Source organism: Aedes aegypti, chromosome 2, assembly GCF_002204515.2.
Source record: "Aedes aegypti strain LVP_AGWG chromosome 2, AaegL5.0 Primary Assembly, whole genome shotgun sequence".
Lineage (NCBI taxonomy): Eukaryota > Metazoa > Arthropoda > Insecta > Diptera > Culicidae > Aedes > Aedes aegypti.
The window spans coordinates 37,947,322-37,971,311 of NC_035108.1; the positions used below are offsets into that span (position 1 = coordinate 37,947,322).

The 23,990-nt window shown below is 39.9% G+C and overlaps 2 protein-coding genes across 11 annotated transcripts in view; one reads left to right on the forward strand and one right to left on the reverse strand.

The window, feature by feature from the left end:
- LOC5579990 (serine/threonine-protein phosphatase 6 regulatory subunit 3) overlaps positions 1-9,110 on the reverse strand; it is a 45,252-nt gene extending 36,142 nt beyond the window's left edge. Inside the window, exons 1-3 of one of the 10 annotated variants that reach the window (XM_021840588.1) lie at positions 8,893-9,110; positions 2,811-2,986; positions 2,564-2,680 (exon numbers count right to left, since the gene is read on the reverse strand). The gene's annotated coding sequence lies outside the window, so the exon portion shown is untranslated. Of the gene's footprint in view, positions 1-2,563; positions 2,987-8,708 lie in introns of those variants that run through there. The other 9 variants (XM_021840584.1, XM_021840587.1, XM_021840585.1 and 6 more) reach the window with 9 other exon arrangements.
- Positions 9,111-22,732: 13,622 nt separating this feature from the next.
- LOC5574519 (vacuolar protein sorting-associated protein 29) lies at positions 22,733-23,702 on the forward strand. Its single transcript, XM_001661438.2, has 2 exons — positions 22,733-22,891; positions 22,957-23,702. The coding sequence occupies exon 2, from the start codon at positions 23,061-23,063 to the stop codon at positions 23,607-23,609; it is 549 nt and encodes a 182-aa protein (XP_001661488.1). The 5' UTR covers positions 22,733-22,891; positions 22,957-23,060; the 3' UTR covers positions 23,610-23,702.
- The last annotated feature ends 288 nt before the right edge of the window (positions 23,703-23,990 follow it).

Genomic DNA, 23,990 nt, shown 5'->3' on the forward strand with positions numbered 1-23,990 from the left:
GAAACGCAAATGTTTTCAACTGAACTGTCAAAAACTCACCGAATGTTCTGTAAAGGCGGAAGAGTCACAAAATTCTGTGAAAGCAGTGTAGATAGTTTGGTGAAGCTTGAGCATTTCACCACATTCGCCAGAAATCGGTGAAACCAGTAATCGGCCATATTGACAACTGCAGCGTTGCTCCAGAATTAATACTTGTTTCGTTCAGACAAAAACAGTGTTATAGTTTAAAATGTAAGTGTCAAGACAAGGGTTAGCATTGCCACAACAAGTCTGAAAAGGTTGGTATTGTAGTAATTATGAACTTCATATTTTTTGAATTCAAATAAAAATGAAAAGTAGAAAATAGAGTTGTTTTAATTTTCCAACATGTTATCGCGATGGGGCGTACATTCGCGTCATTCATTATTTCGAATGATGGTGCTGCTTCGAAATTATAGAAATAAGGGGCAGATCACTGAAAATCCGAAAGAAACCCTTTTACATTTTCACAGAACCTCTGTAAACATACAACAAAACGTCCGGTGAAATGCCAATTGAACAACCACTAAATCACCGTAAATTTGTGGAACAGTACCGAATCGTTCAGTGAAACATCCAAAAGTAATCACCACTTTCACAGAACATTTGTATAAAATCACCGAACACTTCGGTACTTTTGACAGATGTACTTCTTCAAGGTTTACAGTTCGTTCGGTGAAATAAAAAATCACCGAACGGTTCACCGAAATATCTGCTGTTGAGAATTCGGTGAAATTTCACAGAAATCTGTGATAAATTCTAAGTGTATGCATACTAAATCAAAATTTCATGGTTACCCTCAAACCGCTTCCCAAAGCATTTTGCTTCCATGAGTCGATATTTCCATGAGTCGACGGTTCCTTAAAATATCACTCATGGAGGTTTGACTGTTGGATTAATCTTGACCTTTTGTCTTTCGACCTTTTTCATAGATTTTCTGGTAACTAATGCATAGCATTCATCTGGTTCGGTTTGTCTCAAGTTCGTCTAAAATAAATAAAGCTCTGGAGCTACCATAAGAAAGAGAGGGTTAAGACAAAAAGTGACTTTGAAGACCATAATGTCTTTAGAGACCTTTACCAAAAAAAGAGACATACATTAAAATAGTGACCAAGACTCTTGAAAGGAACATGCCTACTTAAAAATGTACCATTTCTCGTACCTGCTGTAATTTTTACTCTTTTCCTACAAACATTATTATTTCATATGGTCATGAATGGCACCCGACTGGAACTGGGAACTATAGTTGTCAACCTTAAGTCCTGTCTCCTTATTTAGGCAAGTTTTATTCGGAATAAATAGAAACCACTAAAAATTGAATGACTGAACATCTGAAATAGCGTTTTAATAGCGGCGCAACCGAAAATTATTTCACTGAAAAGAGTTTGTGTTACAAAAAGGTCGTACTAGGTATAGAGTATCATTGTACCTGTCACACGATATACGAATGCAAAATGGTCAATGTAAAAAGCGCTCAATCAATAAGTGTGGAAGTGACCCACTTGGATCATAACGCCAAAAAGGGATTAAATGGGAACCAAGAAAACAAAAAAAAAACAGAAATCAGGAGACATGAATTTTATTCGTCAAAGAATATTACTAGACATATTTCTAAGAATATTCTCAGGATTTTTTTTTTGAATTCATCATGACATTACAATGATTACTGCTCGTACTAATGTATATATTTTTTATTATTTCCTGCAGAAATTTGCTATAGACAATAGTCTAAAGATTTCCTCAGGAATTCATTAAGTGATTATTACGAACTTGCTAAGGAATCCTTTCAAGACTTTCGTTTTAAATACCTTAAATAAATTGAAGTATTTAACTCATTGCGCCTAGTGAAAATGGACATGTTGATAGCCTTCCCCCATCTATGTATACTTTTACAATACATGGAAGGAAAAGTGGAGAAATTGGCGTACCAATTTGTGTAGATCTTGCTAGAAAAGAAATTCTGGGACGATCACTACCTTATTATAGATAAGTTTCTAGCATAATCTTAAATAATTTGTTGTTAGGTAGTAACCTAAGTTTCTTGAAGTTTTTTAAAGAGAATTCTTTAAGACAACTTGATTGAAGTTACCTTGTATGGAAAAACAAAAAAATAGCACAAGATTTTTTGCAACCAAAGGAATATGACTTCTTCGACTAAATTTGAAAACGATACAGAATCGATACCTTGTTTTTCCATGGAAGGTTTGCCTTTTCCAATCGCTTTCCTCAAATCATGCATTATTGCAGACGTCCAGCTGACTTCCACCTAGACCGCTGATGTGTACGCAGAGGAGCACAACAAAACAATTTTCTGTTATTTAGCAACCAACACGAGAGCCAACACAAAACAAGCCCTCAACCACCCACTCGTGAAAGCTGCTGACAGTGTGCACTGCTGGGAATTTATGCGCACCCCATCGTGGCCTCCCACCCGACAAAAGAGGAGGAAAACTCCACTCTGAAGCTTCAGACTAACCAAGTGCAATTTTCGCACATTCATTATGCTAGTACATCTATTATGAGGGTTAACTTACTTATCACTTACCTTTAAAGGATCACAGATAAGCACTAAAAAAGGAAAACTTAATTCTTCACTTGATTCCAATGAATAAACACTATCCGATTGAGACTTTTCTTCCTTTCTGGTGACTTTTTTCCTCCGCTGCTAATATACAATGAAACACCTGATTCTATGGTTCTGCACACTTTCCCCACCGCCCAGCAGTACAAAGCACTCCCACAGGGTTTCCCTTTGCACGCGATCACGACCCACCACCACTGACGGACTGTACCTATATTGCAAGAGAAGGCGTTTTCAAACTTCGTCGTCTTGTTCGTCTAGGTATGTCTGAATGATGATGATGCTGCTGTTGGTACTGATAACGACGATTCCGCAACACCATCCGACGACTTGCAAAATCAAAACTGCACTGTTTTCCTTGTGTTTTTTTGTACGAGAATGTGCGTGCTGGTTGGCGGAGCGAAAAAATATGCGATTCACTTCTTCAGTCTCTAGCAGCAGTGGTTCCCAAAGACGGTTCGAACGGTTGACTTTTGCTGTGTTATCATTTTAACTAATTTGGGGTTGGGAATAGTAACCGATTCACAATTTTAAAATGTTTGAAAATCCAATCTCCCATATCATTCTTACATTTCTTACCATAATGTTCGGTGAAATTTTAAGCTTCGGTGGTTGATTTAAAGGTGGTTTAAAGACAAGTTTATAAGGAAATTACTTTGAAGAAATTTCGAAAAATGTTTCAAACGCGTTAATACTGTAATGTAAGTACCGAAATTCGGGGTGAAATTGATCATTTTTTTGGATACGTTGCATATTAGACTGATGCAAATTTTGAAGTTTTTGCTCCCCTATGCTTAAAAGGTGTCAATTATGATGAATATCATTTTCCCAAAATTGGAAGTGATTTGGAAGAAATTTGGTTGTAGACAGGCCATTTGAAGTTTCTATGAATTACTATGGAAAAGACAAACCTTTTGTGTTCAGTTTTCTAACCGCTCGTAATAATAATTTTTGGAAGAGTGAACAAACTCTACTCATGTCAAATCTTCCCAGTTACAACTTTGCCGAAGACCACATTTTCATTAGACGTAAGGATAATTTGTTATTAATGATAACAAAGTCTAAATCATGCTGGGATGATCATTCAATTACTTTCAGAGCAACACTGCTTTTCTGCTGTGGAACATATAGTAGCCTGGATTACTTTGATCTATTCTACCCGCCAGGAGCACCACTGTTGCCTGCCGAGCAGTTGGTTAAGCATGCAAAATGCAAACCTAGTTTATGATTAAGAATAGCAATTTATCCTTAAGTCCTATAAAAATGTGGTCTTCAGCAAAGTTGTAGCTGAAAAGGATTCACATGAGCAGAGGTTGTTCACTTTTCCATAAAATATTATGTCGAAGAGATAGAGGCCTGGACACAAAAAGTTGGCGTTTTCCATAGTAATCTCCATATAAACTTCAAATGGCTTGTGCACAGTCAAATTTCTTCCGAATCATTTCAACCTTTGGGAGGATGCTATTTACCACAATATAAATCGTTTAAGCATAGGGGAGACAACATTTCAAAATTTGCATCACTCTATTGCATATGTTGCAAGTATTATATTTGTAAAACAAGTACTGCCACCCATTGCTTGTGTCTTTATACTATATTTTGTTTCCTGAACGTTCAAAGCAGGTTTAAACATGTTTTAAGAGATTTCTTTATTCAGCTGGTATGGGGTAACATTGATCACTCATGAAAACAACGTTCGGTAACATTGAATCATGGTCTTATTCTTCTTCTTTCTGGCGTTACGTCCAAACTGGGACAAAGCCTGCTTCTCAGCTTAGTGTTCTTATGAGCACTTCCACAGTTATTAACTGAGAGCTTTCTATGCCAATTGACCATTTTTGCATGTCTCGCATACTCTGAGATAACGCCCTAAAAGCCATTGGTAACCGTGTGTGTAGCTCGTTGTTTCTGAGCAAGTGAAGGAATAAATATCCAAACCAACATCACTGGTAGGTAGATAATGATCCTTTCTTCACCATAGAGTTGTTCAACAACGTGTAAATCCATTCAAATGCTCAGAAACAATGAGCTACACACATGGTTACCAATGGCTTTTAGGGCGAGATCATAAGTTATGCGAGATGTGTTTATCGTGTGGCAGGTACGAAGATACTTCTATGCTCTAGGAAGTCGAATAGCTGCACGTTTAACGCTACGGCTATCTGGGCCCCTATCATGGTCCCTGAAACCGAATATGAAGCCCAAACTTTTACAAGTCATACACTTTTTGAGTTATTACCCTTAATGGTTATTAGTTCATAAATAGAACTAAACTTTTCATCCCATAGAGGAAAATCATTATTCAAACCTTAATCAAAAGTGTTGCAAAAGAAATAAATATCTTTTGAGCTAATTTTGTACTTACATTCCAGTATTAATTTCCCTGAGGGTTCGACAAGTGGCCATGACTTACGTACCTAAGTATGTCAGTCCGTAGATTTTTTCTCTCATGTTTGCTTTATGAATTTTCAGATTTCTCGAAAACGTATTCAAATAGACTCAACTCAAAAAAGTATACAAACTTACTTTATCGATTCTACGTGTTTCGCAAACGAAATTCTACACATTTCGCTCTGTATCAACTGGATTTTTCACTTTTATAACGTTTAATTTCCGGATTTACAAAACGACGAAAGTAAGATTTTCAACTTTCGCAACCTAACCACTACTTTCGCCGCTCCGCTGTATGGAGAGACAAAATGACTTAACCACGAATCAAAACAAAACACTACTTGAGTCGATTTTACACTGATAGAAAAACGTCGCAAGTAACTGAATAAATCGGCTTATCATTTTGTAATATTTTTTTTGTGGGAAATAACAGGAACACCATAGTTTATGAACGCGAGCTTATTGTATGCAAAATTTAAGCAATGTACACGGCGAAAAAATGTTAAAAAGGTGATTCATTTTAAAACAGTTTCAGAAGACAGGTTGTGATTCTTCTGAATTAATTTTCTCAAAACCGTATGGAAGTTACTTACGTCGATTTGAAAAATTAATCGAGATTTCTTAGAAACAGCTGACCCAACTGACGTCTTACAGCGCATATTTTTTATAGATTGGCTAAAAACAAAATGGCGATCGAAGAAACTATATATGGGAAGTTGAGACCACCAAGGAACATCGGTATATCTCTAAAAACGGATGAATAACGATTTGAGTTTTTTGAGAATCTGTGAAAAAATGGTGCAAAAATATAGAAAAACAAACAAATAATCGTTACTATCAACTAAATCATTCTTCTTCCTCTTTCTAACGTTATGTTCTAATTGGAATAAAGCCTGATTCTTAGTTTAATGTGATTAATGACAGATTCACAGTTTTTGAACAAGAGCTTTGTGTGAGAAAGTTTCCAACTCGAAAAAATCCCCAACTTGTGGGGTTCGAATCCACAACGCTCAACATATACTTGCTGCAAAGCTCATATAGCTAAAGCTTTTTTGACCCCTTAAAATAATTGTTTGTGGTTAAGGTAAATATGCATCGAAGCCACACCCCAAATTTTCAAGACCACAAATATGGAGAAGCAGATAGTCACGTATTCGTTTCAAACTTTATCTTTATCGTTTACCAAAACGAATCCTTTCCCATGTCCAAACTCCAAACTCCAAAGTGTTTTCTTGTAGAAGTGCAGAGGGCTACTCGGCTTCCGTAAAGCAAGTAACACGTTAACATTTCCCTCCCATTCCCAAATTGACCTGCATTCGGACGCAGCCGGCGCCGGTATTGTTTGTTATAATAATGAGAGCACCAGTACTTACACATTGAAGATGCTATCGATCCTGAGTAGCATCTGTTGGTTCCCTGTGTAAGTACAGCTGTTCTTGCAATAACGGAGTAGCAACTGCGGGCGGTCAATCATGCTCATGCTCATGCTCGACTTGATGAACAGCATTTCCGTTTCGAAGAAAGTCGTCACTTTAACCTCAGGATCATGAATGATTATGTCGGTGATGGGTTTCGTTCCCAAGTTCTTGACGACAGCGATGTTCTTTCAGAGTTGGAAATTTGGGTTTATTCTACGACTGGCGTGAGGTGACAATAGTCGGTGTCGTATAGCGAGGTGACACTTCTCGAATCGAGTGAAGTGACTCGCCATTTGATTTGAACGGCGAGTCACTTCACTCGAGTCGAGAATTGTCACCTCGCTATAGGACACCGACTATTGTAACCTCACCCCACTCGTAGAATAGATCCAATCAGGCATTACAGAATTAGCTCTCATTTGAATATGAAGAACGATCAGAGCAAGCAAAGAAAAACATCCCATCTGTTGCGGTCCACGATCGTCAATGTATCGCAAGGTGTAACAAGTCTGATAAATGGAAGCAGCGTGCGAGTGCCCCAAAGAGAGAGCGATGATAAAATCCATTTTTCTCGCTTGTTTACCGTTGGGGATAGGTGTTTTTCTTTACTGGCACGATAAACAATCCACGAACTTCCAATAGCAATAGTGTCCCCCAGGCTTGGAGCATGTTTAGAGGGTTTTTATCGTGCACTACTATCCCCCCAATCTGATCAAAGTTGTAGCAGTATACGATAAACAGTCTCTCATAATGTGCAGCATGTTATGATAGTTACAGAGAGCGATACGTGAGAGATTCTCTCAATTTTCTCAGGATTCAATCCCTGGATCCAATTATTACGACATTGAATTTACAGCTACAATCAGAAGAATTAGCTTCCAGACTCGCAAACATCTTTAGAGGCTCGCAAAAAGATGACCTCTCATACAAACATATCATCCTACAAACTATTTTGTAGTGGCATTGTTCTTCATCAAAAATGACCATAAAAACATCAGGAGTTTCCTTAGGAATTTTCAGGCGGGAATGCCTTTAGAAATGTGTCATGAAAACTTGAACTGAAAACTCACAAAAGATGAGCATCAGACAATTAAGAAATCATACTAAACGCAATGGGAATCAGAATACCATTGCAATAAACGCGTAACTATTCAACCATGTGAAGAAACTAAGGTTTACATTATTTTGCTCGGAGAATATAATTCAATAAATGTTAGTATATCAAAATAGGCAGTTATGTCAGACAAAGGCCTATTACAAGACTTGTAACGAGTTAGTGTCTTGATAATAGGAACTTTATAAACATCTAGCCTTAAAACAAAGATTCCAAGCAGGAACCCAAATAAACATGAGCATAGATGTCCGTACAATTCGTAGTTGCTACTCCGTGATTGACCAGAACAGTCGAAATCGCATGAGGATTCGACATATGGAGCTTGGGAGTGGGAGTAGTAGAAAACGAAAAGAAGCCTGACAAGAACCAGGAGATAAGAATATGATTCCTCAAAGACTTTTCTTTGAAACTCTCTGAATTTGAACGAAAAAACTGCTTTTGAAAATTCTCAAATCAATCTGTCACTTAAATTTTTTCTTGTTAAATAGTCGCATTATTATCTCTGATTATTTCTCTAGAGCCTGTAAACTATTGCATTAGGATTTACTTTAAGCAGAATAGCGATAAAGGTGACTTTAGACACTATATTTAGTTTTAAATAGAGACTCAAGAGACCTTTCATTAGAAATAGATACTTCTTTGAGACTTGCATCAAAATACAAACCAAGTCTCTAACAATTTGAAGTAAGCTTTAAAAGTATTGAAGTTTGTACTTAAATATTTTCAAAGAAATAAATAAGGGATTTCTATCAAAACTAAGTATAACATAACATCTATTTCGATTGACTTAACTTCAAGACAATTCTCTAATATTAGCAGGAGATTTAAACTGCGTCTTAGAATTTCATTAAAATAATCCCACAAAAATATATTAAAGATTTTTTAATGAAATGATTGATAATCAAATAACACAACACTAAATAGTGAAGAACCGCAACCAAAATGTTTGAGAACCACTGCTCTAGGTGCTGCTGGCAGTCGAGAAAATATTTAGCAAATTTTTCCTTTGTGCAGACACAGAACAATCCGCTCTTAGAGCCGGAACGCGATAGCTAAGCTCCCACCCTCGCGGCCAATATGCTTCCCGGATTGCACTCGCAGTTCTCCGCACACAATTCACCGATTTCCGACCGTTCACAAATTCCGAAATCCTGGAAAATCTTTTCCTTCCCGCACAAGCACTCACACCGCAAAATCGATCAGCCAGCGACGAGCAACAGTATAGTGAATCACGACGACAAAGCTTAGGGAAGCTCCTTGTCCAGGGGGCTCTTCTACCTTGTCCCGCTTCACCTTCGGCCGGAACACGTTCCGTCGATTACAAACCAAAAGTACACTCGGCAAAACGAAAATTCACTTCACTTTTTCACCTTTCACTGCAGCTACTTCCGATTCTTCGATGGGCTTGAGGGGAAATTAATCGCTCTCGCTGTGTGTCTTTTTTCCCGTCCGTGTGGTTTTTATTTTTCTCACTACAGTTTACTGTCGAATAGAATAATGTAATGATGATGGCGAGCTAAAAGCTGACTGGCTGCAAAAACTGACACAAGGTCCGTCCGTCGTTCACTTCGCAGTTTTGATGGGAAAGATCTCGCGCGGTGAAAGACGCACACTCGCGTAAAATGGATCAGTTTTGCTGTGGTGTGTGTGAGATGTGCTGTCAAAATGTACGTTGCTCTCATGGAACGGACGCGACATCTGGCGGAACTGAGTAAGAACTCTCTGACGTCAAGATAATGTTTTGAAAAGCCCCTATGATATTCGCTCCAAATACGACAATAAATTCAATGCGCCACACGCTAAGAAAATATTATACTACACTGAGATTAATCTCATAGTCGAATATATGTGCATTGCACATATATTTTTGCAATCAAGCTTCGCACTTGTAATTCACTAGTCTTGCACATAAATTTGGGAACGTTGTTCCTCTTGAAATTTATGTGCAGCGCACGTACAAAATAAATGCCTACGAACTGTATTTTATTAGACTTATTAATGCATTGTACTTGCGAGCATAAATAATTAAAGACGTTGCATGTTTACAAAAAGTTTATTTAAAAGAATTTAAAATTATGATCATTTGGAAAGAAAACTTGATGAATGAATTCACTTAAGGTTTCAGGTTTGTCGCCATTTTAAGTTTTTATAGTTCGATCCGGACCTAGAGCAAATTTACCTAATCTCCACCTGTGGATGATGCAGATCATGTGGAACAAGACTTTTTCCTGGAAAGATTATGTTACTCCCTCGGTTACTCCCATGCATGCAGATGTTGAATGAAATGAGCCAGGTCGTCATCTGCCGTGGAATCTCGAATTTAGTTCAAACGCGGGAGAACCACATTTCCCTAAACAAAAGCAATGAGTTGGTTGCACAAATTTGATTATGATTAGATTAGCTCCGAGAATGTTACTTACAGTTTTTTTTTCTTGCATAACCAGCAAGGATTGATCTTCAGCGTTGTCGATATCTTTTCGATGCCGTTCAAGATTACAAGATTGGGAATACAAATCGAAACAATTCTGTTTGTTTACTCCGCCATTTTAATATTTTACTATGTTTGTAACCTCTTGAAAATTATGTGCGGAAGTTGATAATTCTTTACTATGGGTTGGTACATTTAAAATTTATATTCCACTTTGATAAGTTTCAAATATTTATCATTTCAATTGTATTGCAGTGCACATAAAAACCAAATGCACTACAATATAATTTAATGGAAACAAAATAAATTTCAAATGGTGCACATAGATTCGGACGATGAAGTCCAGAAACAGTTTTATCTGTTTTACGCACATAAAATACAATGGAGATTTGATTTCAGTGTAGATGGCTTAAATACCATTCTAAAACCATATTCGGTCTATTCACTCATTGTAATGCATTTTGAATCATTAAGCTTGGTTAGTATAAACAGATTTTATATCCGGAAATGATTATTCGTAAATTATTTAACTCATGCATAAAGATCTATAATCCTGTACAATCAATAAAATTATCCATTTTCTCTTGTTGTGAACAAAAACAAACAAAAATGAAACAACAATTAATATTCGCATGAAGCGCATTTATTTTCAGTCAAATCATGTGAAAAGTGTGTGAAAGGGTGAAAGGGTCTCATTATATTGCATTTGATGATCATCGTTGATTTTAATTCAGATCACTTCCACTTTTACGCCGCTTCGAACAAGATTCATTATCCACAAGCTTGCAGCTGTTCTTCCCACTCATCTGTCCGGAAAACTCCCGACGATCGTAATGGAGCTCTTCTGGAGAATTAAATTGAAAAAGTTAGACATAATGATTAAATAATACCGAGATCAGACAAACGAACTTACCTTCATATTCATTGCTACCACTACGTTTTTTTATTTATTGATGTTGAGCCCCCGCCGCTGGTGGCGGTCGCGGATGGTTTGCTGTGGAGCAAATTGTGTAGGGAACTTTTTCCACATTCTTATATTACTTTAAATAACTTTCACGCGAAGGAGCTTCGACTATGAGTTTAATGTTTAAGATCAAACTTCTCAGAACGCGTGCTATTCGGGAAACCACCGGAGTTCTTAAACGCGACGAGATTGCAATATGATACTGTAGAGCAAACTAAGACAAAATTATTTTGGTTAAGTCCCAAGAGTAGCGTGATTCACCGCATATGCACGTCCAAAAATAATTCATGGAGAAGTATAAAACATAATATTTCGACGATTATTTTTTAAGTTTCTCAATGATTAAAAGGGAATAATGTTGGTGGATTAATAAATCTCATACTAATTAGTATTTTCGATTTTCTCCGTGCACCGGCATAGAGGTCGCTAGGTAAGAAGGAAAGAAATGTCATTGAAAATGTTTGTTTACGTCCAAAATTCAATTTTTCGACCCAAAAATTAGCTCATAATCAATTAATTATTAAACTATTTTCCATTGGCATAATCATTTTGACCCTTTATTCTTGCGAAACGCATGATTTCACAACAAATTTAGTCACAAACAAAGAATCCGGATGTTTATAACCTATGTAGCCAAATACCAATTTTCCAATTTTATCCCACAAATCGTACATGAGCACTGACCGGATCTGTACATTTTTGAAGGAAAAAATGTTTATCATGTTTTTCAATGCTCTCTGATCGTCTACAACATAACTATTTCGAGAAAAAGTGTAATACACCCGATTCTGTTTTTGCACGGGGGATGCGTACCGTGCAAAAAAAGTTTTCAGTTCAAAATTTCAAAAACCGTGTAAAAAAAGTAACACCATTTCTCGACGTTTCATGCAAAAATAAGGTTTTGGCGGAAAATTTTGTATGGAAACTTTTTTTGCACGGCCGTGTAAAAAAATCCGTGCAAAAACAGAATCGGGTGTATGTGTGCTCCTTCCTATGCTGCACACGGTGCGTTCTCAACCCAACCTCTTTTATGACGGTTCTCCTACTAGCCACCAGATGTCGAAGTGATCGTTCAGCTTTGAAAATATTAGCCTATGATTCAATGCACGAGTTCACTAATCTGACGTTTGAGCGGTGCCAAATTCACTCGTTGTCATGGTAACATAAATAACACGGCACCGCTCAAACGTCAAATAATGAACTCGTGCATTGGTCCATTCGTCCGGTGGGGTGTGCTGCTGTCGTCATGATGATGGTTGACGAGAGCAATGTCAAACTCATTCATGATTTCAAAATATTCGGAACAAAATATTTATTTTCGCCGCTTACTTCGCTTATGTATGAAATTGAATGAGATCCAATGGTAGAGAATTCATTTATCTACCCAATGGTATTTTTAGGGGCAGCGGAGAATGTCCCGAAGCGTGTTTTATTCAAGCGCAAAAATCGCTTAGGCGAAAGTTCCAATGAAACTAACCTCACATATCCTGGTTTTCCAACCTCAAACTAGTGCTCCTACCAGCCGGATCTCAATTTTTATGAAAGTAGTGCAATCATACAAAAAACAAACGTATGTAGAACATAGAGAATGGATATTCCTACCTTTTCCACCTAACTGTTTCACTGTGAACCGTCTTATATCAGCAAAATAAAACATTTTTCCCCACAGCGGCATGTGATGGATGCGTGAAAAATCAAATCTCTCATCATCTGACTAGTTGCGCTACCAAAGTATAGATGGCTAACAGTATTTTGCGTTTTGCGATTGGAAGCGTATAGGCAAATTTAATGCGCCACCAGCATAGAGGTCGCTAGGTAAGAAGGAGAGAAATGTCATTGAAAATGTTTGTTTACGTCCAAAATTCAATTTTTCGACCCAAAAATTAGCTCATAATCAATTAATTATTAAACTATTTTCCATTGGCATAATCATTTTGACCCTTTATTCTTGCGATACGCATGATTTCACAACAAATTTAGCCACAAACAACGAATCCGGAAGTTTATAACCTATGTAGCCAAACACCAATTTTCCAATTTTATTCCACAAATCGTACATGAGCACTGACCGGATCTGTACATTTTGGAAGGAAAAAATGTTTATCATGTTTTTCAATGCTCTCTGATCGTCTACAACATAACTATTTCGAGAAAAAGTGTAATATGTGTGCTCCTTCCTATGCTGCACACGGTGCGTTCTCAACCCAACCTCTTTTATGACGGTTCTCCTACTAGCCACCAGATGTCGAAGTGATCGTTCAGCTTTAAAAATATTAGCCTATTGCGAATCTTTACTTAAATCCGCAGAGTGTCCAACAAGTTGCGTGCCGGTGGCCCATGCGCCGAGTTGTGCGCCAGCCAAAAAGTAAATAAAGAAATGTCAAAATATCTCCAAGGAAGTGAATCACTTTTAGGGCTCGAGTCAAGGCGTGGATCACTTGTTCAATGCACATTAAATGTGCATCAGTATGCATCAAATGCATTTTTTGGACATTCACATCAACTTAGCCCTGGCCTGTTGTTGCCATATAGCAACGCGCCATTGTTTGTTTTGAAAGTTTTGAAACCGTTTCTAACAAAAATAAGCTTTCTCTGATATTCTGCAATTAATCGCATGTTTTATTTGTTTCAGGTTATGAAGTAGTGGATCATTAAAATAACCAAAACGGCCGCTATGGAAAGCATAGATAGCGCCACCGTAGCCTTGTGTGTTTGACAGAACAGCAATGCTGTCACAATGTTAAATCACATATACAGTGGCGCCTTTGTTTTGATGCGGTGAGCACTTGCAAAAACTACATTCAATGATCCGTTGGTTCAAACTGGAAATATATAAAATTTGAAATAGAAGCCTGACAGACGGTGCTCAGGGGTATTTGAGCTATTGAGCGTCTGATTTTGTAGGACATCATACATTTATTCAAGGAAGATCCCTGCGTACAACATGGAGAAGATAAACATTGCTTATCAGGATTACATTGTCCTATGTTCCCATAAAAACAGTGCGCTTTAAAATCTGGATTAATTGTAACATTCTTCTCGATCAACCAGCAGTGTACGCTTTACTGGTGGCGAGTGTAAATCCACATTGAATTTTCCAATCCAAGTCTAGATGGAAATATTCAAACATTAACCACAACAAGGGTCTCGGAGCTCCCGAACAACTGTGTTTAATTGTTCAAGTGTGGTTTAGTAAATGTATCATTATAATAAAAAGGTTCGAGTCTTCGTCAATTCAATTTATTTCACGGCATTACAAACACCCTCCTATAAACCACAACCCTGTTAAGAAAAATCGTAACACAGTTTCCACAGATAATAGCTTCTTTTGAATCTACTCCTTCCTAACAATGGATCATTGAAGGTAGTTTTTGCAAGTGCATACCGCATCAAAACAAGGCGCCACTGTATATGGGATTTTAACATTGTGACAGCATTGCTGTTCTGTCAAACACACAAGACTATGGTGGCGCTATCTATGCTTTCCATAGCGGCCGTTTTGGTCATTTTAATGATCCATTATACAGCTGCCACTTCAATTTGCCGTCTAGGAATTAGAAGTTTCGACAAGAAAACAATTTACTATTGAAGACATGATTGCTTCTCCGCTGAGCATGCCAACAATCTGCTTTGGCGATGTGATCTATTTCGCGCTCCTCCATAGCCGGAGTCCACCTTGTCAGCTGCCTTACTGCCAAAGGGGGGATTTGAAGATTTTTTAATTGGATTAATTACCCAAATGACAATATCCGAAACTAAAACATAAATCCAAAATATCTACAGCTTTTTAGTCCCTCTTGAGGACTGCTGCTGGGTGAGGTGGCAGCTCCTCTTGAGTTTGTGTAAGATGGAGTTTGACACTTCAAAAAGGACAACAGTTAGCTGAAGCAAGCCATGAATTAAAAATTTGCTGAGTGTGCATTTAAATGCATTTCAATGCATGAAATTATTCTGATTTATCAGATGCATCAGAAGTGATCCACCCCTAGGCTCGAGTCCTAAACTGGAGAGCGATCATAATCATTTTATCGATACAAAACATATGGAATAAAATTGTTCGTACCTCCTTGTGTTCAAGTTGCAAGCGATTGAAATCGTTTTGACCGACCCACAACTCGGCGCATAATCGATCAGCGCGCAACTTATTTGGTGGTCTGCGGTTTTGAGAAAAGATTCGCAAAGTGCCCAACTAGTACCAGACCATGGCGCGTAACATTCGAAGTAAAGAGGAAGTGATCGAAATGCTAAAAATTCTCGAGAAGCTCAATGCTTTCCCCGCACATCTACGCCAAGATATACTTACTTATTTGGCTTTACATCAATTATCTTGATAAAGCCTCGCCAACAATATTTCGCCAATTCCCTCGGTTCATGGCCGCTTCTCTCCATCCTCGACTGTGACCCACGCTCTCCAGGTCCTGGTGTACCTGGTCCATCCACCTAGCTCGCTGCGCCCCACGCCTTCTTGTTCCGACCGGATTCGTGGCGAACACCATCTTTACAGGGTTGTTGTCCGGCATTCTTGCAACATGCCCTGCCCAGCGTATCCTTCCAGCTTTAGCTACCTTCACGATACTGGGTTCGCCGTAGAGTTGAGCGAGCTCGTGGTTCATCCTTCGCCGCCACACGCCGTTCTCCTGCACGCCGCCGAAGATCGTCCTTAGCACTCGGCGTTCGAAAACCCCAAGAGCTTGCAAGTCCTCCCGACCAACCAGTCTTCATAATTCTTTATAGATCTTTGACCAACGATGGCGATCGCTAACGGTTCAAAACGAATCTATATCGATCGCTATCGAAAATCACTGACTGGTTGACCGGGCTCCTCGAGCATAGTCCACGCCTCATGCCCATAGAGGACTACCGGTCTTATGAGCGTTTTGTACATCGTGCATTTGGTGCGGGGGTGAATCTTTCTTGACCGCAGTTTCTTCTGGAGCCCATAGTAGGCACGACTTCCGCTGATGATGCGCCTTCGTATTTCCCGACTAACATTGTTGTCAGCCGTCAGCAAGGATCCAAGGTAGACGAACTCGTCCACCACCTCGAAGGTATCCCCGTCTATCGTAGCACTGCTTCCTAGGCGGGCCCTGTCGCGCTCAGTTCCGCCAACCAGCATGTACTTTGTTTTCGATGCATTCACCATTAGCCCGACTCTTGTTGCTTCGCGTTTCAGGCGGGTGAACAAATCTGCCACCGTTTCAAATTTTCTCCCAATAATATCCATGTCGTCCGCGAAGCAAACAAATTGTCCGGATCTCGTAAAAATCGTGCCTCCACTGTTAAGTCCGGCTCTCCGCATGACACCTTCAAGCGCAATATTGAACAACAGGCAAGAAAGTCCGTCGCCCTGTCGTAGTCCCCGCCGAGACTCGAACGAACTGGAGTGTTCGCCCGAGATCTTCACGCAGTTTTGCACACCGTCCATCGTTGCTCTGATCAATCTTGTGAGCTTCCCGGGAAAGCTGATCTTGTCCATGATTTTCCATAGTTCTATGCGGTCGATACTATCGTATGCCGCCTTGAAATCGATGAACAAATGGTGCGTAGGGACCTGATACTCACGGCATTTCTGGAGGATTTGCCGCACGGAAAAGATCTGGTCCGTTGTCGAGCGGCCGTCGATGAAACCTGCTTGATAACTTCCCACGAACTCGTTTGCTATAGGTGATAGACGACGGAAGAGAATCTGGGATAGCACTTTATAGGCGGCGTTTAGGATGGTGATTGCACGATAATTTTCACACTCCAGTTTGTCGCCCTTTTTGTAGATAGGGCATATAACGCCTTGCTTCCACTCCTCCGGTAGCTGTTCCGTTTCCCAGATTCTGACTATCAGCCGATGCAGACAAGCGGCCAACCTGTCCGGGCCCATCTTGATGAGTTCGGCTCCGATACCATCCTTGCCAGCGGCTTTGTTGTTTTTGAGCTGTTGAATGGCATCCTTAACTTCCCCCATCGTGGGAGCTGGTTGATTTCCGCTGTCCGCTGTGCTGACGTAGCCATCGCCTTCGCTGTCCTGACCTTCTGTGCCTGTGTTCTCTGCGCCATTCAGGTGTTCATCGTAGTGCTGCTTCCACCTTTCGATCACCTCGCGTCCGTCCGTCAAGATGCTCCCATCCTTATCCCGGCACATCTCAGCTCGCGGCACGAAGCCTTTGCGGGATGTGTTGAGCTTCTGATAGAACTTCCGCGTTTCTTGAGAACGGTACAGCAACTCCATTTCTTGGCATTCCACCTCTTCCAGGCGGCGCTTTTTGTCCCGAAATAGGCGGGTTTGCTGTTTCCGCTTCAGTCTGTATCGTTCCACGTTTTGCCGCGTACCATGCTGCAGCATTGCAGCCCGCGCTGCATTCTTCTCCTCTAAAACCTCCTGGCACTCCTCGTCGAACCAATCGTTTCTTGAGCTCCGTTCCACATATCCGACAACGCTTTCGGCAGCGTCGTTAATGGCTGCTTTGACTGTCCTCCAGCAGTCCTCAAGAGGGGCCCTATCGAGCTCGCCCTCATCCGGCAACGCTGCCTCAAGATGCTGCGCGTACGCATTGGCGACATCCGGTTGTTTCAGCCGCTCGAGATTGTACCGGGGCGGGCGTCGGTACCGTACATTGTTGATGACGGATAGTTTTGGGCGCAGTTTCACCATCACCAGGTAGTGGTCGGAGTCAATGTTGGCGCTACGATACACGCTAAGAAAATATTATACTAGATGGCTTAAATACCATTCTAAAACCATATTCGGTCTATTCACTCATTGTAATGCATTTTGAATCATTAAGCTTGGTTAGTATAAACAGATTTTATATCCGGAAATGATTATTCGTAAATTATTTAACTCATGCATAAAGATCTATAATCCTGTACAATCAATAAAATTATCCATTTTCTCTTGTTGTGAACAAAAACAAACAAAAATGAAACAACAATTAATATTCGCATGAAGCGCATTTATTTTCAGTCAAATCATGTGAAAAGTGTGTGAAAGGGTGAAAGGGTCTCATTATATTGCATTTGATGATCATCGTTGATTTTAATTCAGATCACTTCCACTTTTACGCCGCTTCGAACAAGATTCATTATCCACAAGCTTGCAGCTGTTCTTCCCACTCATCTGTCCGGAAAACTCCCGACGATCGTAATGGAGCTCTTCTGGAGAATTAAATTGAAAAAGTTAGACATAATGATTAAATAATACCGAGATCAGACAAACGAACTTACCTTCATATTCATTGCTACCACTACGTTTTTTTATTTATTGATGTTGAGCCCCCGCCGCTGGTGGCGGTCGCGGATGGTTTGCTGTGGAGCAAATTGTGTAGGGAACTTTTTCCACATTCTTATATTACTTTAAATAACTTTCACGCGAAGGAGCTTCGACTATGAGTTTAATGTTTAAGATCAAACTTCTCAGAACGCGTGCTATTCGGGAAACCACCGGAGTTCTTAAACGCGACGAGATTGCAATATGATACTGTAGAGCAAACTAAGACAAAATTATTTTGGTTAAGTCCCAAGAGTAGCGTGATTCACCGCATATGCACGTCCAAAAATAATTCATGGAGAAGTATAAAACATAATATTTCGACGATTATTTTTTAAGTTTCTCAATGATTAAAAGGGAATAATGTTGGTGGATTAATAAATCTCATACTAATTAGTATTTTCGATTTTCTCCGTGTAGGTTCTGACGTCGGTTATGTCGGAGAAGTGCCGTCCATCGATCAAAACGTGGTCGATTTGCGATTCTGTCTGTTGAGGTGATCTCCAGGTGTACCGATACGGGAGGCTGTGCTGGAAATAGGTGCTACGAATGGCCATGTTCTTGGAGGCGGCAAAATCTATCAGTCGTAGGCCGTTCTCGTTCGTCAGCCGGTGGGCGCTGAACTTTCCAATCGTCGGTCTGAAGTCCTCCTCCTGGCCAACCTGAGCGTTCAAATCTCCTATGATGATCTTGACGTCGTGGCTTGGGCAGCGGTCGTACTCGCGTTCGAGCTGCGCGTAAAATGCGTCCTTGTCATCATCAGTGCTTCCGGAGTGTGGGCTATGCACGTTGATTATGCTGAAGTTAAAGAATCGGCCTTTGATTCTTAACTTGCACATTCGTTCATTGATCGGCCACCACCCGATCACGCGCCTTTGCATATCACCCATCACTATGAAAGCTGTTCCCAGCTCGCGTGTGTTGCCGCAGCTCTGGTAGATGGTATGATTACCTCTAAACGTTCGCACCAATGCTCCTGTCCAGCACACCTCCTGCAGCGCTACGATGTCGAAACCGCGGGTCTTCAGTACATCGGAGAGTATGCGAGTACTTCCAATGAAGTTGAGAGATTTGCAGTTCCACGTACCGAGTTTCCAATCGCTAGTCCATTTTCGTCGCTGTGGTCTTTGCCGATTGTTCCGGTCCGTATTCTCTCGTTGACGTTCCTGTGCTGATGTGTTTTTACGGTTGGCTTGCAGGGCCTGACACCAACCCCCTAGATTTCCGGAGGACGCCAAGATATATGATCAATATGAACATGAATATCTTCCTCGTATATGGCGCCGTCCACTAATTACGTAACGCTATAGGGGGATGGAGGGAGTAGGTTCAAGCGTTACAGCTCATACAAAAAAATTAAATTTTCCATACGAAAAGCATTACGGACAGGGGAGAAGGGGTCGACAATTTTCAATTTTAGCGTTACGTTATAAATGGACGCTGCCTATCAATTGGAATGTGAACTGCTTTCAAATATTTAAAAATCAATTGTATTACGATAAAACTCTACAATTGTTATCAAAAATGTTGGTTTATAATATTGAGGATTTTGCCCTCTAAGGGCCCATTCACAAATTTCATAACGCTAGAGGGGGTGGGTGGGTGTCCTAGCGATGTTACGACCCATACAAAAATTGAATAACATTCATACAAAAAGCTTTACAAGGGGGTGGGTGGGTGCCCAAAATGGCCAATTTCAGCATTATGAAATAAATGAATGAACCCTAATACTCACACGTAAATAATTTTGTCACACCAAAATATTCTCCCACCATATATTGGATGGTGTCGTAGCTATCAAAACCAACAAGTTACGCACATGTAACGCATTATGTTGTACATTGAATGCAAGGTGCGTGCTTCTGTGAAAATGCCATATAAACTGACGTGTGAGTATTTATTTTTCCACGTTGAAAATGTGCACGAGAATATATTCCTTAACTAAACGAACAATATATCTGTAGTAAATATCGATAACATCGATATATTGAAAATGAAATATCGATACCAATATATCGAATATCGAGCGGAAATATCCATATTTCGATATATCGAAAGTATCAGAACGTCTCTATGTTAAACAACCTGGTTTTCCAGCAAATCCGTTATATTTTGCAAACTCATCAGAATCCCTCATTTTAGAACATCATAGATTATTTAATTATTCATAGACCCGAATGGTCATTATAACGGCCTCTGGAAGATCTGGAGCATCCATACAAATCAATACAGAGTCAGAATTAGGGCGAATGTGAAGACCAATACATTCTCAGTAAAATCGGTTTGAAGTTTGCGGGTTTAATTTAATTTCTATATTATGTTTCCGATCAATTTAATCGCATGATGCATTTTTGTAGGATCCATTACAATATTACTTTTGAAGCAAAACATTTAACTTATTTAAATATTATGAATAACATGTTAAAATAAATAAAAATCCATCATGCGCCATTCAACAAAATTTAGAGCTGATGCGCCCCTCGGTTTTTCGTCATCTTGACAACAGTGTTGCGCCTTTTGACCTCGTCCTTCTGGTTTGACTATCATCAGCTTCGCCGTTCTGCTACGCTCTTTCGCACGAACCTTTATCACTAACGCCCTTCTGCACACTCAGTTTGAAATGCGCCCTGCTGTCACACTCAAGCTCAAATGCGCCCGGTTACCGCAAAGGGGGAAGATGGGCGAAATTGACATCAGAGTTCGAATCGAAAGAGAATATCAAATGCGCCTTTATGTTTTTCTTACTTATTTCGTGAAAAACGTTATTTTTAGGGGACAGAGGTGCATTATATGATTGCAATTTATCAAACAAACTGTTAGATGAATAAAACTCAGTTTGTTTACAATTGTCAGTTAGGCCGTTAATCTGGTACTGTATTGAAATGGACATTTCGTAAAAATCTCCCCTAGACCACTGATGATTTTTTCAAACAATAGAAGTAATAAACCATAGAAGGAGGATGTCGCTGTCGGAACATCTTTCGCTGGCGGAGATAGGCGGGGCTATAAATGTCAAAGCGAAAATGTATGCAGTTTGACCAGGTCCGTCTCACTCGGGCTCAGATTGGGTACCACTTCTAGTACTGCATTTGGTCCCTCGGTAGTGCAAAAGGTACCCAAGTTTGACAGATCGCAGTACACTTTTCACGGCATTCTAGATTACCTTATGAGCCATACAATTTTGGGCAACTGCAAGGGACATGGAGGTCTTTAATTTGTCTTTGGTTTGACACTTATGTACCCAACATGTTTAAGACCGAGAACAAAGGGAACACCAGCAACATTATTTTTCTATGGTTTATAGGCTAATATTTTCAAAGCTGAACGATCACTTCGACATCTGGTGGCTAGTAGGAGAACCGTCATAAAAGAGGTTGGGTTGAGAACGCACCGTGTGTAGCATAGGAAGGAGCACACATATTACACTTTTTCTCGAAATAGTTATGTTGTAGACGATCAGAGAGCATTGAAAAACATGATAAACTTTTTTTCCTTCCAAAATGTACAGATCCGGTCAGTGCTCATGTACGATTTGTGGAATAAAATTGGAAAATTGGTGTTTGGCTACATAGGTTATAAACATCCGGATTCTTTGTTCGTGGCTCAATTTGTTGTGAAATCATACGTATCGCAAGAATAAAGGGTCAAAATGATTATGCCAATGGAAAATAGTTTAATAATTACTTGATTATGAGCTAATTTTTGGGTCGAAAAATTGAACTTTGGACGTAAACAAACATTTTCAATGACATTTCTCTCCTTCTTGCCTAGCCCTCTATGCTGGTGGCGCATTAAATTTGCCTATTATCACAGAGAACAGACATGGAGGCTCGAACAAAATTTCATCTGAACCATGTGTAAAGGTTCGAATCAACCATCAGCGCCGCCAACGCAGACAGCCCGACATACAAACTCGTTTCGACAACACGATGTCACTAGTGAATGTCAAAATGCATTAGCACACAAAGCAACGCTAGCGACAAGTGGCAATTTTTGATATCGACACTAGCGCCAAAGTGTAAAAAGCGGCAAATTTGTAGCGTTCTCAATCTGACGACAGCGCCACGTAACAGGAGCATAACGACACACTTTGAAATGACCAGTACAATGGTTTACACACGCTGACGAGAAAAGATGAACGTCTGTTCTCTGTGCTATTATTCTATTTTTCAAATAGGGCCGGACCCAATTCTTGGCACTTTTGATTCACTTGGGCAGTGGGGTTTTTTGAAAGCTACTGAGCTCATATTTGGCCACAATATGCGTCGTACTAGTGCGCTCCTTACTGCAAAGTTTCAGACAATTCGGCCGAGAAAAACCCCCCATGCCAAAGTGAATCATGAAAGTGCCCAAGTGGTTCTGCACCCTATATCAGAGATCGATTAGAAGTTTGTTTTTTCAGGCATTTTTCAAATATTATTCCAGATGAATCCTTTTGGCATTTGTAGTGCCACCTGTGAGGAATATCCTAGACGCAAACCAGCACAATATTTCTTCCTCCAAACCCCTCACTTGCCAATAGAATTGACACTTTTCACTGACGGCAATCTGTCATCATTGAAACAATGATCATTGATCTCCAGAAGTAAAAAGATTCAGGGTGGAGGAGTATTTTGCTGCATTTTGTTATCATAAAAACAGTGTAATTCATGCTACTGATAAGGACCGTACAGTTTAATTAGGTTCACCAAACGACTCATTAATCAATTTTGATTATTGGTTAGTGTTTGATAAATCCATTCCGGTACTGGAACCTTACATTATTAGCTTCTCAAATTTTCCAGATTGAAGCAGCAGAATCCGCAAGTGGAACGTCGCAATCGAGAGCCACCCAATTCCGACCGTATCATCCCTCAAGGAAACACCAGATTTTCTCCCATAAGTAATCATGTTGGTGCTAGTGCTAGGCGATTTACACATTCCGCAACGGTGCAGCAGTTTGCCGGCCAAATTCAAGAAGCTGCTGGTTCCGGGCCGAATTCATCACATCCTGTGTACCGGGAATCTATGCAGCAAGGAATCGTTCGACTACCTAAAAACGTTGGCCAACGATGTGCACATTGTGCGGGGTGATTTCGACGAGAACATGAACTACCCGGAGCAGAAGGTCGTAACGGTGGGCCAGTTCCGGGTGGGGTTAACCCACGGGCATCAGGTGGTACCTTGGGGCGATCCGGAAGCCTTGGCCCTGATTCAGCGACAGTTGGACGTGGACATACTGATCTCTGGACATACCCACAAGTTCGAGGCGTACGAACACGAGAACAAGTTCTACATTAATCCTGGCTCGGCCACGGGATCGTATTCGGCCCTGGACTCGTCGGTCATTCCTTCGTTTGTTCTGATGGACATCCAGAGCACGACGGTCGTAACTTACGTCTATCAGCTTGTTGGGGACGATGTTAAAGTGGAGCGAATTGAGTATAAGAAAAATTGAAGCCTTTACGATTTATGTATATATTATTATTGAACTATGTTATTGTATTTGACTAATACGCCAAGAATAAAGCATGCATTATAACTCATTCAATTGTCATGCGGAAAAAATGCTGAAAAACAATATATTATTTTCAAGATGAAGGGGCGGGGCAAAATGAGCCACCTAGATTTAAGCAAAACAAACGATGTTTTGAACATAAAAATGCATTGCCTAAATATACCAGATTATTTTTTTTACTGCATAGTCATCTTTATGCACCTTTACAAGTGGAACACTTTGCTAGAAAATACGTTGAACCAAGTATCGCAATTTAGTACTAGTATAACATGGTCTGTTTACTATGTATTATGTATCTTTAAAAAATAAGCCGCTAGAATC

Bases quoted from the DNA above. Each gene is read 5' to 3' on its own strand.
- LOC5574519 (XM_001661438.2), top strand. From the start codon at position 23,061: ATGTTGGTGCTAGTGCTAGGCGATTTACACATTCCGCAACGGTGCAGC.